Source organism: Lutjanus erythropterus, chromosome 14 (genome assembly GCF_056507025.1).
Source record: "Lutjanus erythropterus isolate fLutEry1 chromosome 14, fLutEry1.hap2, whole genome shotgun sequence".
NCBI lineage: Eukaryota > Metazoa > Chordata > Actinopteri > Lutjaniformes > Lutjanidae > Lutjanus > Lutjanus erythropterus.
The window spans coordinates 37,553,298-37,567,576 of NC_139330.1; the positions used below are offsets into that span (position 1 = coordinate 37,553,298).

General features: G+C 39.1%; 1 protein-coding gene and 1 long non-coding RNA gene across 8 annotated transcripts in view; both read left to right on the forward strand.

Moving 5' to 3' along the window:
- The window catches only part of rasgrp3 (RAS guanyl releasing protein 3 (calcium and DAG-regulated)), a 59,922-nt gene extending 49,326 nt beyond the window's left edge, over nucleotides 1–10,596 (forward strand). For all 7 annotated transcript variants that reach the window (XM_084735778.1, XM_084735783.1, XM_084735779.1 and 4 more), the window contains 9 exons: nucleotides 545–823; nucleotides 2,292–2,372; nucleotides 2,589–2,702; nucleotides 2,788–2,903; nucleotides 5,072–5,219; nucleotides 5,948–5,984; nucleotides 7,489–7,638; nucleotides 7,784–8,160; nucleotides 10,420–10,596. In XM_084735778.1, coding sequence (XP_084591904.1) covers nucleotides 545–823; nucleotides 2,292–2,372; nucleotides 2,589–2,702; nucleotides 2,788–2,903; nucleotides 5,072–5,219; nucleotides 5,948–5,984; nucleotides 7,489–7,638; nucleotides 7,784–8,160; nucleotides 10,420–10,428 — 1,311 coding nt within the window. In that variant the 3' untranslated portion in view covers nucleotides 10,429–10,596. The remainder of the gene's footprint in view (nucleotides 1–544; nucleotides 824–2,291; nucleotides 2,373–2,588; nucleotides 2,703–2,787; nucleotides 2,904–5,071; nucleotides 5,220–5,947; nucleotides 5,985–7,488; nucleotides 7,639–7,783; nucleotides 8,161–10,419) is intronic.
- The window catches only part of LOC146315945 (uncharacterized), a 151,152-nt gene that overhangs the window by 55,060 nt on the left and 81,813 nt on the right, over nucleotides 1–14,279 (forward strand). The window lies entirely within an intron of this gene.

The window sequence follows — 14,279 nt, forward strand, 5'->3', positions numbered from 1 at the left end:
TCTCTGCTAGCTGCATCTAGCAGTTGTGGAGGCATTGCAGTAGGTGATTCATCATCTGTTGCCTGGCGGAGATCTGCACTCTACTGAGTGACCTCTGACTGCAATATGTCACTGCATTGCTCACAGACACAGCTTGCACCCAGAGTTCAACGGCAAGCTTGAATGCTGAACCCACTCGTGAATGCAACTCAAATTGTATTGAGAGTCTCAGCAATAAGGTTCATGTCCTAAATCTAACTCCTGGGTTTTTGGTCTAATACACTAAGCTTTTTACAGCTAAAAGTAACTTCTGAGTATGAAGGCTGTTAGAGGACTCCTAAATCACTAAAACCTGCTCTCAGTTAGTAATGAGCTCCTGGTAATGAAGTCAATATAATACAATTTAAATTTAGTACATAATTTAATAGATTTAATTTAATTTTTAATTATTTGATTTTACTTTTATCAGAAAAGGGAAAATAATCATGTCACATGACTTGCTTTACCTGAACAGTTTTGTGTGTTTGCCATTGTACTTATACAAATGTTGCCTTCCCTGCTTCAGATCTGGAGTGAGATGACAGAACTGGTCTCTTCCAACAACAACTATACATGCTACCGAAAGGCCTTCACTGAATGCCAGGGCTTTAAAATCCCCATCCTGGGAGTGCACCTCAAGGACCTGATCGCAGTGCATGTAGTCTTTCCTGACTGGCTTGACAACAGTAATAAGGTGAACCTGGTGAAGATGCATCAGCTCTACATGACCTTCAATGAACTGGTGATGTTGCAGAGTGCAGTGGCCCAGGTGGAGCCCAACATGGACCTCATATACCTGTTAACGGTGAGGGATTACCACCAGGGGAAGACACTGTAGTAAAGGTCTGAATATTTTTTAAAGATAGAATGCTGTTCTCATCATTGTACATGGCAGTTTTTATTGTAATGTGTTAGGATTAGGGTTGTCATTTAAGTATTTCATCACCATAAATGGTGCGATTGTACATAGTTGGCCGCAAATTACACAAATCACACTTTTTTTATCTCTTCAAAATGTACCTTAACTGTGTAAGATTTTGTAAGATTAGAAGGGGAGGGCGAGATGGGGTGTTTGCAATCTTTATGCTCACCACTACATGCCACTAAATTCTATGCACTATGTAACTTTTGCTCAGTGACACCAAAAACTGCTTACCCCAGCTTTAAAGGACAAATTTTAAGTATTTAATCCTCTTAAACACATAGGAGTGGACAAATATGCGTCATGTGAATGTATGTGTCTTTATTATTGGAAATCAATTAACAACATAAAACAATAACAAATGTTGTCCAGAAAACCTTACAGCTACTGCATTTATCACAAATGATAACATAGCAAACTCAACCCAACAGACAACAACACAGACACATTGACCTGCTAAATTTGACATCACAGTAATGTGACTAAGTAAGCACCTCACACAATTCTGTTTGTTAACATTAAAACAAACAAAATTGAGCTCAGTGCATCTCATTAACAGACACATTGTATAACAGGTCCACTAAATTTTCCATGACTTCATTATCAAAGGTCACTCCCTTATCCCTCACATTTTGAAAGCAAATCACACAATGTAATAAAATGTGATCACATGCCGAAACATCTCCTTCTATTGTTGGAATGACAACAGAAGACTACAGACTAAATCCTTCCATTATCTATAATATACATTTTATATAACCTATATTAAGGGCTGCAGGGAGCTTGAAGCCGATACCAGCTGACACTGGGTGAGCAGTGGGGTATACCCTGGATAGGTCACCAGAGACAAATAACCACTCATACTCACATTCACACCTACATGTAATTTAGAGTCACCAACTAACCTGCATGTCTGAGGACTGTGGGAGGGAGTCAGAACACCTGGAGGGAAGGTCCTGCTGTAGCCACAAACTTCTCAGTCCCGCAGCCAACTGAGGGATTCCAAGCCGCGCCCCCCCCCCCCCTTTACCAGTTGTCAAGAATAGTTTATCAGCTGTTCTTTGGCTCATGACCAACCTCTCCACTAAGTCTTGTGCAAGTCTTTAAATCCATTTGTTTGCACCTTGTTGTTGTTAGCCTTTTAGCTAACTGGCATGACACTCACACACACAAACACACCTGACCTCCATGCCAAATTTATTTAAGCCTCTTAAGGTGAAAACTGTGGCTGCCAAAGGGTAGGGAATTTTTGTGGACCTACAACCTACAGTAGATTAAGTGAAAAATTATTATGCTGCTCTCAGTTCATTGAGTTTTCAACCGATTACATCTAAAACTCTTGTTTTCCCAGCTTTCTTTAGACCTTTATTACACTGAAGATGAGATTTATGAGCTGTCATTGCTAAGGGAACCACGTAACCCCAAATCACTGGTAAGTTTTCACTGACAGGAGCAGCAGGTTTGTCCACACTGTGTATTGTTAGAATAAAACTGATATTATGCTGAGAGGTTAAAGACCCTTTTACACCATTGTACTTACAAATATTTTAACTTGTGCTGTCATTTAGCATTCAGGACAATCTTTACTCTGGGTGTAACCAAGTATGTTCTGATGTTCTGTGCATTTGCACTGTTTCCTTCTTTACAGCCTACTTCTCCTACAACTCCCAACAAGCCCCTGGCCCCACTGGACTGGGCTTCTGGTGTCACCACTAAACCAGACCCCTCTGTTGTCAATAAACACATTAGGAAGGTGGTGGATGTGAGTAGATAACATGTGTGTGTGCGTGTGTCCGCACGTGCATGTAAAATCTTATTTCAGTAACATGTTTCTTGTCACTGGGAAGTCCGTGTTCAGGAATTATGACCATGACCGTGATGGCTACATTTCTCAAGAGGATTTTGAGAGCATCGCTGCTAACTTTCCCTTCCTGGACTCCTTCTGCGTTTTGGACAAAGATCAGTGAGTGTTTAATACTGAAAGTTACAAATAGATGTAATTGCTCTTAGTAACTTTTTTTTTTTTTTTTAGCTGAGTCTGACTGAGTCACAGCATAGTTCACCCAAATGAAAATTCAGTTATCATCTATTCACCCTCATGCCAATTGAGGGTTCAGTTTATTTATTTATGATTATTTTTTGGGCTTTTACCTTTAATTGGATAGGGACAGCTGAAGGTATGACAGAAAAAGGGGTAGAGAGAGGGGGAATGACATGCAGCAAATGGGCCACAGGCGGGAACCGAACCAGTGACCACTGCAGAGGACCAACAGCCTCAATACATGGGACAAACGCTCTACTAACTGAGCTATGGGAGCACATGGGTCTAGTTGTTTAGGCCACAAAGAACTGCTGTAGTTTCACAAGCGAACAGCGTTGCAGAATCTCCCAAACAATGGAAGTGAATGGTGACAGTTTTCAAATGGAAAAGACAACTGGAAAAAATAACCCATAAAATGTCTCCATACTGCTTGTCAGGTGTAATCCGAGTCTCCTAATGTCCCAACATGCTGTTTGCACATCATCACACCACACACACCCAGTCCAGGCAGTGTGCATGAGCGCATGAAGCTAAGGATCTACAGTAAAGATTCAGGCTAAAAACATGGTGTGAATAACATTTATTTAGTCAACTTGGCATGATGGGGCTTTAGGCGACTTGGATTACACAATTACAGAAGGATGAGCAGTATGGAGACATTTTATGTTTTAATTCTGTTGTTTTTTATGTTTGGAGGCTGGTCACCATTCACTTCCATTGTTTGGGAGATTCTGCAACGTTGTTTTCCTGTGAAACTCCAAACCTGACCTTCAATCAGCATGAAGGCAAGAAGATAGTCACTGAATTTTCATTTTTGGGTGAACTGTCCCTTTAAAGGGTAACTGATATTTTTTTGTCTGAACAATTTTCGCATGTTTTTGTGTCTAATTGCAGTGTTTTCCATGCATTCATTTATTTGTGGTGGCCCGCTTTGTTTTTGGAACTGTCTTCCTCTCTCTATTGGCTGTGTCTAGAAGGGAACCTTGCTTTGCAAAATTTTTAATGAGATTTGTGCTTGCTGTGTGTTAAAATTATCGTACTTTGACAGATCTGGGGTTCCCTTCTAGACATGATCCTTTCTGTAAGTCACACTATCCGTGATTGATTAGTGGACGATCTCCCCGTGCTCTCCCCCTCTGTCACCAGTTCCCTCTGCTGTGTGAGAAGAGTCTGACAGACAGTCACACTCTGCAGAGAAGGCTGCACCTGGTTGGTACTGATATAATTCGGTATCATGCTCATTTTGATCATTTTATTAGTCTCTCTCGATAACAACAAGCTTTGTGCACGTGCATTTATTTTGGTGAGTTCTACAAACACTTTTAGTGGACATATTCTGAAGGGCACAGAAGGATTACATTGCAGTTCACAGTTGATGGCTAACTCAATACTGGAGCAATTTTAAAAATTACTGTCATCATTAACATGCAAATTTGTTTATATAGCTCTTTTTATACACAGATGCAACGCAAAAAGGAAAATAGGGTCAGGTTTAAACCTTTTTACATACTTTCAAAAGTAATATAACATTTCAACCTGCAAGCTATTTTTCTCACAAAGTATTAGGGCAGCTTCACCAAACACTACGCTGTTATATTTTGTTCCTCTTGAGGGAAAAAAAGCTTTAGTGATTTTATCTGCATCACTGGAACACAGCAGTCTAGTGTTGCTTTTGCTGAATCACTAGCAGTAAGATTAGCTTGCAGCTAACTAGCTACACTTTGAAAGTAGCTTGGACTCAAGTCAAGTCAAGACAAGCTAGTTCCAAGTTAAGTCCCAGATGCTAAACTTTGAGTTTCAAGTCTTAAATGAGACATAATGCACTCTTCACCAACAGAGCCTTAAGTCACTCTTTGTGTAGCTGCAATTCATTTATTGTTGACCACCTCTTAGTTTTTATAGACAAATGAAATGATCTTTGGTATCATTTTTCCAACTAAAGCTCAGTAATGTAATATTAGTTCTTCATGGTTCTCCACTGTCTTTAAGGGATAAATAAAGTGACACTTTTTGTCTGATATTGTAGGACTGTACTCCTGTCTTCTTGATCATCTTCCTTTCTTTCTTTTTTTCTTTCTTCTTTCATTCAGAGATGGATTGATCAGTAAGGATGAGATGATAGCGTATTTCCTTCGGGCTAACCCACTGCTCCAGTGTAAGATGGGTCCAGGTTTCATGCACAACTTCCAGGAGATGACATACCTGAAGCCCACCTTCTGTGAACATTGTGCTGGATTTGTGTGTATCTCTTAATACTCTGTAAATGTTTTATGTTTCCTTCATTTTGCTCATCTCAGTTAATATTGCCAGATATTGCAATAGGGTTTCTGCAGGTTTCAGCAAGTTAAGTTTACTATTTACTATTTATGACCATTATGAATACAATTTACAACTGAAGGATATGAAGCAATATCTGAGTCCCAGAATGACTTTCAAAGTAAATAAATTTATTTATATTCGTCATGAATACATGTCCCTGTTGCTTTTACTTGACTGATGTTTAAGCTACAGCATGTGAAGTCCAGAGCACGTCTCTTTAGTCTCAGCATAGATCTAGGCACTGACTGAAGCTCTCTAACTAGAGTTGCAGGAGTTAATGTTGCAGAGCCAATCACACTGGGGCCAGACACTGATGCTGCTGATGTGAATACAGAATTATTTTGGATGATGGCAGGCATTTGCTGGTGTTGGTACATCTTTCAAGTTCAACCACATACTGTATCCTTTTGCTTGGTTTATAGTGTATCACTCACTTTCTCACACAGTTGAATTTTGTGCTGGGCTCTAGAGAAGAGCTAACACACACTGAGGTCACATTCTCATAGATGCACCAGACATAAATATGGTTACAGGAAGTGTTTTGATGATTATGTTCATGTCTTTAGGTTCATGCCTTTATCCTAATGTTATTTTTTTTGTATTTTCTGTACCAACATTCCCTCTTTCTCATATTCCTGGACCTGCAGCTCTGGGGAATCATCAAACAGGGCTACAAGTGCAAAGGTATTATTGCACAACATTCTTCTGTTAAACTTAAGTGTTTTTCAACCTGAGGCCTATTTTCCCACATTTTTGTGTCTAAGTTGCAAATGGGACAACAGTTTGAAATGAAGAGAGAGCACTGCAGCCAGCAGAAGAATAAACCAAGCTACAGTGCAACACACCATCAAAGTGTGTCGACTTGTTTTTTCTGACACGCTCAGATTGGTAGTGTCTGATAAGATTATGGGAAGGATCCCTATAGAGAGAGACTTTTTTGTAAAAAAGGAAGATACGTTTTGTTAACCACAAACAGCTTTTTCATTGCTCTTTTATTGCTGTCTTCTGACGGCTCCAGCAGTCTAAACTAAGGCTCACATGTGCAAGATTAGTAAGTGGTGTGTTCGGTCAACATGAATGCAGAATACACAGGTCTTCCTCAGAACATGAGAAATGTTTAACAGCAGGTCACTAATAAACAAATTGGTGAAAACAAAGAGCTAATTCCACTACTGTGAACATCAGCAGACTGCACCCACACAGGGGTGCAGCCTCTCAGACTGTCAAAAAAGAGCAAGTAAAGGGACAAAGGACAAACAAACTGATTTTGTAAAAGAATATAAATCACCAGATTTAAAAGAAGAATTAATATCATCAAAACTTTGTCCCTAATTACAGAAAACCTTTTTTTACCATTAACCCCTGGTGGAATGTTGCAAAGGCTGAGAATGGCTCTACCTGGTAATATTTTTTTAATGCACATTATACAGAGATCAAGAGTTAATTATTGCATTATCTTGTGATGACAAAGCTAATTTTCTCATGATCATGGGTTAATTTATCATGAGAAAATGATCATTGAAGTGCTGAATCTGGGCTGAGAGGACAGATCTGAATGTTGTCTCAAACAGAAAGACACAAGACAACTTCTGCCTGTGTTGGACCCTGACAGAAGTACAGCCTGATGTGTTGATCAATAAAGAATACATCCTTATCTCACATTTTCAGCTTAAATCAGTTGTCAAAATACCATCTATACATATGCTGGTGTAGCCAAGTTATTGATTCTATATGCAATTATTTTACTGTTTGCTAATGTTTTTTTTTAGAATGATTCACTATTACTAGACAACATTTAGATCAGTCCTCATCATTTCAGGGGAAGACCAGCTAAAGGATTAACTGAGCTTGTTTCTTGTTTCTTGTGATAATCTCAAGAAATTGAGTTTTATTATCCCGAGATAAGGAAATAAATCACTCGAGATAACAGTATTAAAACATATTTACGGTATGGCCATTTTCAGCTTCCATAAAATCTAAGCAGATAGATTTAGTTTGATTTGGTAAGCAGTGTGAACTGACCTTTTAAGAAATGTGAAACTGAAACAGAAGTGCAACCCCTGTGATCCCTAGAATATGCTCCCCATGTCATAACCACATAATCTGCCCATGTGCCTGTCCATTTATCTGTCTTGCAGCTTAAAACACGTGGCCCAATTGTAAACTTTGTATGTAACTCACTTTGCAGACTGTGGAGTGAACTGTCATAAACAATGTCGGGAGCTGCTCGTTCTGGCTTGCAGGAAGCTCATCCGCTCCAGCTCTCTGGGCAGTGTTTCTCCAGCCAGACTGACTCACAGCTCACTGCCCAGCAGCCCTGCACTGCCCACCTGTAAAGGTCATTTTCAGCTACAGATGGAGAAAATGGATTTAAACATTTAAAGCTACTTTTAGTTACAAAGGTTAAATCACCCTTCTCAGCACTGCAGGGCTTATGCCATACACTCATTCTCTTCCTTATATTTTTCTGTTCCCTATTTCAGTTGAGGACGAGGTGTTTGAGTTCCCAGCTGTCACATCAGCAGTTCCAGCTCTGGACAGTCAGTCCATCACCCTCATGACTGGCTCAGCCCAGAGGATCTCTGTGCGTCTGCAAAGGGCCACCACTAGCCAGGCCACCCAGACTGAGCCCCTGTGGCCCCAACACAGCTGGGAGGCCACAGACGGGGGCTCTCACACCTTCCCTAAAATGAAATACAGGACTCACAGGAAAACATCTAAAAATAAAGGTTATGCCCACTGGGAAAACCGGAATGACGGACAACAGCAGGCAGTTCCCTCTCGGTGCACTATGGACTCTCAGGAGAGATCAGACGTTTCAGGAGAGCTTGTACACAATGGGATTACACACAGAGGGAAGGTAATGATGCAAGTGACATGAATGATTTGCCTGGGGTCTGAAATAATGTACTGCCTCTTTTATCTGCTGATGATGCATCTTGTTGCTTCACATAAAAATTTTAGCACATTGACTTGAGAAGCAAAAAAAGTGCTATTATTCATAGACATAGAATTATTCATAGACAACAGTGAAATAACTCAATATTGAGTTAAACACATTAAATTCCCAGGAGTCATAGTAAACAAAAAAATACATGGAAACACCATATTGAATTTGTCTGTAAAAAGACAGTCAGCTGGAGTTTGTTGATTGGTAAATCAATCTTGTATTCTTCTTTACAGTCTAACTTGTTATTACATCTTAATTTATCCTTATATTATGTACTGCAACACTATGTAGGCCAACACATGTCCCACTTTTCTCAGAAGATTGTGCTGATCCAAAGGAACTTTTGAGAATGATTTGATTCATCTGCTCCTCTTTTCAGAAGATACAAACTATCAATTTTTAATATGAACATATACCAGACTTCTGTGTATATGTATATATGTATATATGTTCATCTAAGTCATGACATGCTGAGCATTTTCCAGAAGTTTTCCTCTGACATTCACTCATATAAAAGACACTCGAAGGATTTCATCTTCTATATTGTCATACTTCCCTTTATCAATACACCTTGAAATACAGAGAAGCATCTCTTTGGACCAATCTGCCTACATCACTGCAATCAACATCTATGTTATCACTGTTCAAAAAATCTGAAAAAGTCATTAATTAGCAAAGATTTGTCACTTTTTGGATCACATTGTAATGCAACGCAACTCATAAACATTCAAGTAAATGCATTGAAAAAGACTTCCATGTAAATTGATATATTTTTTTTTATTTTGTATTACTACTTAGTCTTGACACTTTGAAGTATAATCATTCTTCATAAGTCTTTTTTGGCTTCAGACCTACCCTGCTCAACTTTCTGTTTATTATTTGTTTCTTTATATGTATATGTAAAGTGCAAATAAACTAGACTAAACTAAATCGTCACATCACGAGGTTCAAGAGTGAAGTTTGCTAGGTAGGTTTGAAAGCATCACATCAGAAAAAATAATGATTTCAGACAAATCAAAATAACAACTATTATTTTTAGGTAATAAATTCACAGCTATTATTATGTACATGGCAGAAAAAATACAGAGGTCCAGAGCCCACTGACCTCATTGGTGGTTACGGCTATGTTCAGGCAGCGTTCATCTGGCAATGGCAGATGGTGAAATGATGATGAAATGTAAGTTGTGGAAGTGAATTAAAAAAAGGGAATGGAGGTCCCTTCTTGACCTTGACTTTGTCAAAATAATCTAAAAGAGACAGTCCAGATTTCTTTGAAGTGTGGTTGTATGAGGTACTTATGCTATAGGAGATGGTGGTCAGCATGCCCCCAGTTTGTCCCACTGTGGACAGGGTCAGAAGCAAAAACAGCGTACGCTATATTGAAAATATTATTATCTTGCTGTCAGACAGCCTTTTCTGTTGGAAAACAGTTGTTTATATCAGTAATTTTCTCTTCCTTCTATTATGGTGTGACCAGTGAATCTGAAGTAAACATTTAAAATACCAAAGTCACACAATAACAAACAAACTAATCTATCGAGGCACTCCTGTGTTCAGTGAGATAAGATGACTGATTTTGGCCATGGAATTTGGTTAGTTTGGGAGAGCCATAGAGAGAGCTTTGGTATGGGGTCCAAAAGCTGAACTTGATTGGCAGGTTCGGAGGTTTTGATTTCCCAGATAGATTAGCAAAGTCACAGCTATGCTTGGGGCAGCAGTCATCTGGCAACAGATGATGAAATGTAATGTGTAGAGGTGGAATCACCTTTTTAAACAGAAAGGAAGTCTACTCTTTCACCTTGACTTTGGTAAAATAATCTTAACTCAAAATGCACCTCATCTCTCACTGACACTGACAACAACTGGGCCATGAAAGCCAAGTCAGTCATTCACTGATGAGGACCATAAGATTATTTTGTCAAACCTCCCACCACCACCTCTATGACACCCCCTGGAGGTCAGACACAAATCATTAGCTGTGCATTAAAGCCCTGCAAGGGGCTGTGTTGGTGTGGGGGTGTTTTTACTGATTCATAGACAGACATTACACTGCCCTCCTATGCAAGGTTTTATAGCTCTGAAAACTGAAAAGTTCTGTCAATTTTAGTCACTTTTTCCAAACAGTGGTTTGGTAATAATGACATAAATCTCTCTGTTCCTCCTCTTCAGGACTGCTGACTTGGTCACAGCAATAATGGACAGCCCTGGGGGTCCAGAAAGGCCCTGGCAGCTGATACCAGGAATTTCTTCTGTCTTTGGGATATGCTGGGCTGCCTGAGGCCCTCCCACCTGGAGTTATCATGTGCTCTCAAGGCATAAGCACAGGCAGAGCTCCATTGGGATGCTGCAGACTGCAACACTTTGCCACTCTGCCTCCAGTGTGGTGTGGTCTGCTGGGGATCAGTGGAGATGACTGAGACTGATGTTCAATCCAGGATGTACAGAATACAACACTTGCACATTTTTAAATATTTTTGTTAAAACTTCACAAAAGTGTGGAATGCATTCAGTTCAGTGGATCAGTGCTGGCCAGTTACTTTATCACAACATTATTACAAAGTCAATTCAGAACAGAAACTTTTTGCCGCTTGAAGAAAGTGATAAGCAAGTTCTTAGTGGTCACTTTCAAAGTTGGAATGATGGGAAGAAGCACATTGAATGTGGGAGAGTGCATTTGTATGTGAAGGCACAAAAAAGGGAATGTCAAGATGAAAGTGAATGTTAAGGGCATCAAACCCTCTCATTATCTAGAAGCTGATGATGGAAAACCCTGGATTATGCTGAGCTTTGTTTTTAAGTGTTGGTTTGTAATGTTTTTTTTTTTTCTTTATTTCTTTCTATAATACCTGCACCCGGAAACTACAGTGAGGTGAACCCTCCCTTAGTTTCAAAAGTCAAAAATGGCCCATTCATCAGTTTCACAGCAGAGACAAGCATTAGGAAAAATGAACCATTCACTCCAATAAAAACAAATTAAGAAATGTGTAAAAATACAGTACACATTTTCAGATATATTTCCATTTGATTGCAGTAAATCTATATACTTTTATACTGAATGAAACACATGCGACATGACAATAACTTTTTGTCTTTAATATCCAAATAAATTTCATTGTGCTGTGAAATTTCTGTCATTAAAATCAAACCACAGGTGTCCATACTGTACTACTGTTTCCATTTGATCCAGTTAATTTTGGTGTCACAATTGCAGTTATCCAAGCAGGCTTAAGAACTTTACATGTCATACTTATGTCCTGTCATCATCACATATGGTAGCTGTGTCTGCCTATATTTGAAATTTCGTAGACAGGTGTGTGGCTGACAGTGCCAAGTTTACAGTTCGCCAGGTAGCCTGACTTCAGTGCCCATTTATGGAGAGAGATGTATGAACAGATTCAGATTGTTGTCATCATAGGTACCATAGACTAATACATTTAATTGGCATTTAGATGAAAAGGAAAATAAAGTCATGATATTTGCTATATTAGGTGGTACACAGTGTAAAAACTTCAAGAAACCATGTGGTACCATATTTAAAACTTTTTGACATCACCCTGTATGTCTATCCTCCATTTGGTGACTGTGATGTGTTGCAAGCAGCATAGTATGAAAGAGAGAAACTGGATTCATGTTTCCAGGTTACACTATGTTAAGTGGCAAAGGTCTAAGAGGGGTTTCAGATCAAGGGAACTGGGCCCATATCCAAGTACACTTGACCCAAAAGTTCTGCTCATTTGAGTAGTGTGAACACTGTGTACCGTTGTCCATTTGAAAAGGTGGTATCAAGTCTTAATTATCTACTCTGCCTAAATCGGTCGTAAAGACAAACCCCTCCTTGAAAACTAATTTGCAAAGTTAGTGAGGAGAGAAATGAGGTGGGAAGTCACAGAGAGGTCAGACGAGTTAAAAAGAGCAAGCAACTGAACAACCAACACTGAACATTCAACCCTATGCGCACATGAACGTGGCTGCAAGCTGGGGATCTACAGTGAAGATTCAGGCTAAAAAGTCAACCTTAGTCAACAAAAAAGTCAGTCTTTCAAGTCAACTTGGCATGTTGGAACTTTACAAGGCCTGGATTACATTTATGGCAACAGGAATAAACAATATTCTGTATTATGTTGGCTGTGGTCATCTAAGATTGCGCTACTTAAGTAATGGACTGCTTTGCCATTGTGACAGGACAGTTGGATTTGTTTACAGCCTGTAATAGTACTGCCCTATTGTGGAAAGCTTTGCCTTGCTTTTGACACTTAAAGTGTGGTGTGATATTTAGGTTAAAAACATGGTGTAAATGGTGTATTTTTGGGTCAAATTTTAATGTTGCAGCTTACGGACACTTGGATTACACCACACGAGCAGTATGGAGACATTATATGGGTTTTTTTGTGTGTGTTTTACATTTTAAAACTGGTCACTGTTCACTTCAATTGCACTGGATTTGGCCACAATGCTGTTTTCTGCTGAAGCTCCAGGAGTGTTTTGTGAGCTGGAAATCTTCACCCGTCCTCACATCAGCACAGGGGGGAGTAGATATTGATTGAAATTTAATTTATGGGTGAACTATCACTTTGATCGGACCAGGACACAATAGTATGAGAGTATACTTTAAGTTATGGATTGGTAGTACTGAAGAACTCAACAGACCCTCAATAAGAAAAAGAAACCAGATTGAAAAAAATATATACACAATAAATTCAAAAGAAATTATTATACACTAAACAGAAATAGTATGAAGGTAGTTGCAAATACACTTAAAATATTATTATCACAAACAACAGAAACAACAGGCAAATAACATGGTATATAAGACAGTGGGTGCCAAAACAAAGGACATCAACCACCAAATGAAGGAAATTAAATATTGTTTTAATGATTATAAATATATACAGTACTGTGCAAAAGTTTTAGGCAGGTGTGAAGAAATGCTGTAATGTAAGAATGCTTTCAAAAAAAATATAACGTAATTGTTTATTTTGTGTGAGCAAACAGAAGAAAAATCAAATATTTGGTGTGACCACCCTTTGCCTTCAAAACAGCTTCAGAAAAACAGCGGTACAGAAAAATGGCAGCAGGTGCTCTGGACTGATGTGTCAAAATTTGAAATATTTGACTGTCGGAGAAGGCAGTTTGTTCACTGAAGGGCTGGAGAGCGGTACAATAATGAGTGCCTGCAGGCACAATGAAGCATGAGGTTCCTTGCAGGTTTGGGGCTGGATTTCTGCAATGGAGTTGTGGAATATATATATACATATACATATATATATATATATATATATATATATATATATATATATACATATATATATATATGTATATATATATATATGTATACATACATATAGGGGTGTGTATCTCACTGACTGAGATGATTCAGTACGTATCGACGATACAATACGTACAATATGACGCAATACAAGACAATGCAATGTGTCAGTCTTTACATTTTGATTCAATTAATGCTGTTTGTAGAGTGCTGTTAGTTGCCAAAAATCCTGATAGTTTTACTAAATATAGTAACAGTAGAGACAGAGAGAAGGAGACATTACAGTGATGTTTCTATCTTATTAAGAGTCTCGTGTAAATGAGATGAGATAAATGAGAAACTTTAAAACTGTTTAAAACATCAGTATTTTTGCAGTAAGATGATCTGCTGCTCTTTTTCATATGAAGAGCGGCGTGGTTCTATTTCATTCTTCCTGACCGCCAGAGGCAGTGCTTAAAACTGAATATTATCTGTCTCGCGCTCGCGCAGGTCGAGAATTTAATGTCAACAAAGTCACATGTGACCTGGGATGACGTTGGATGTATATACGTCCCCGTCATCAAAAAGGACGTCCCTTGTATCTTCTTGCAGGTGCTATGCACATGCAGGTTGGATTGAGGAACAGTTAGCGTACTCATATTTTCGCTGGGAGCCCTGCAACCAACCAGTTGGAGCTACAGTCCCGTCCTCCAAGGGCTGCGATTACTGGAGTACAGCTACTCTCTGGAGCTCTTATCGAGAGGACCGGTGTCTTCGCCGTCCT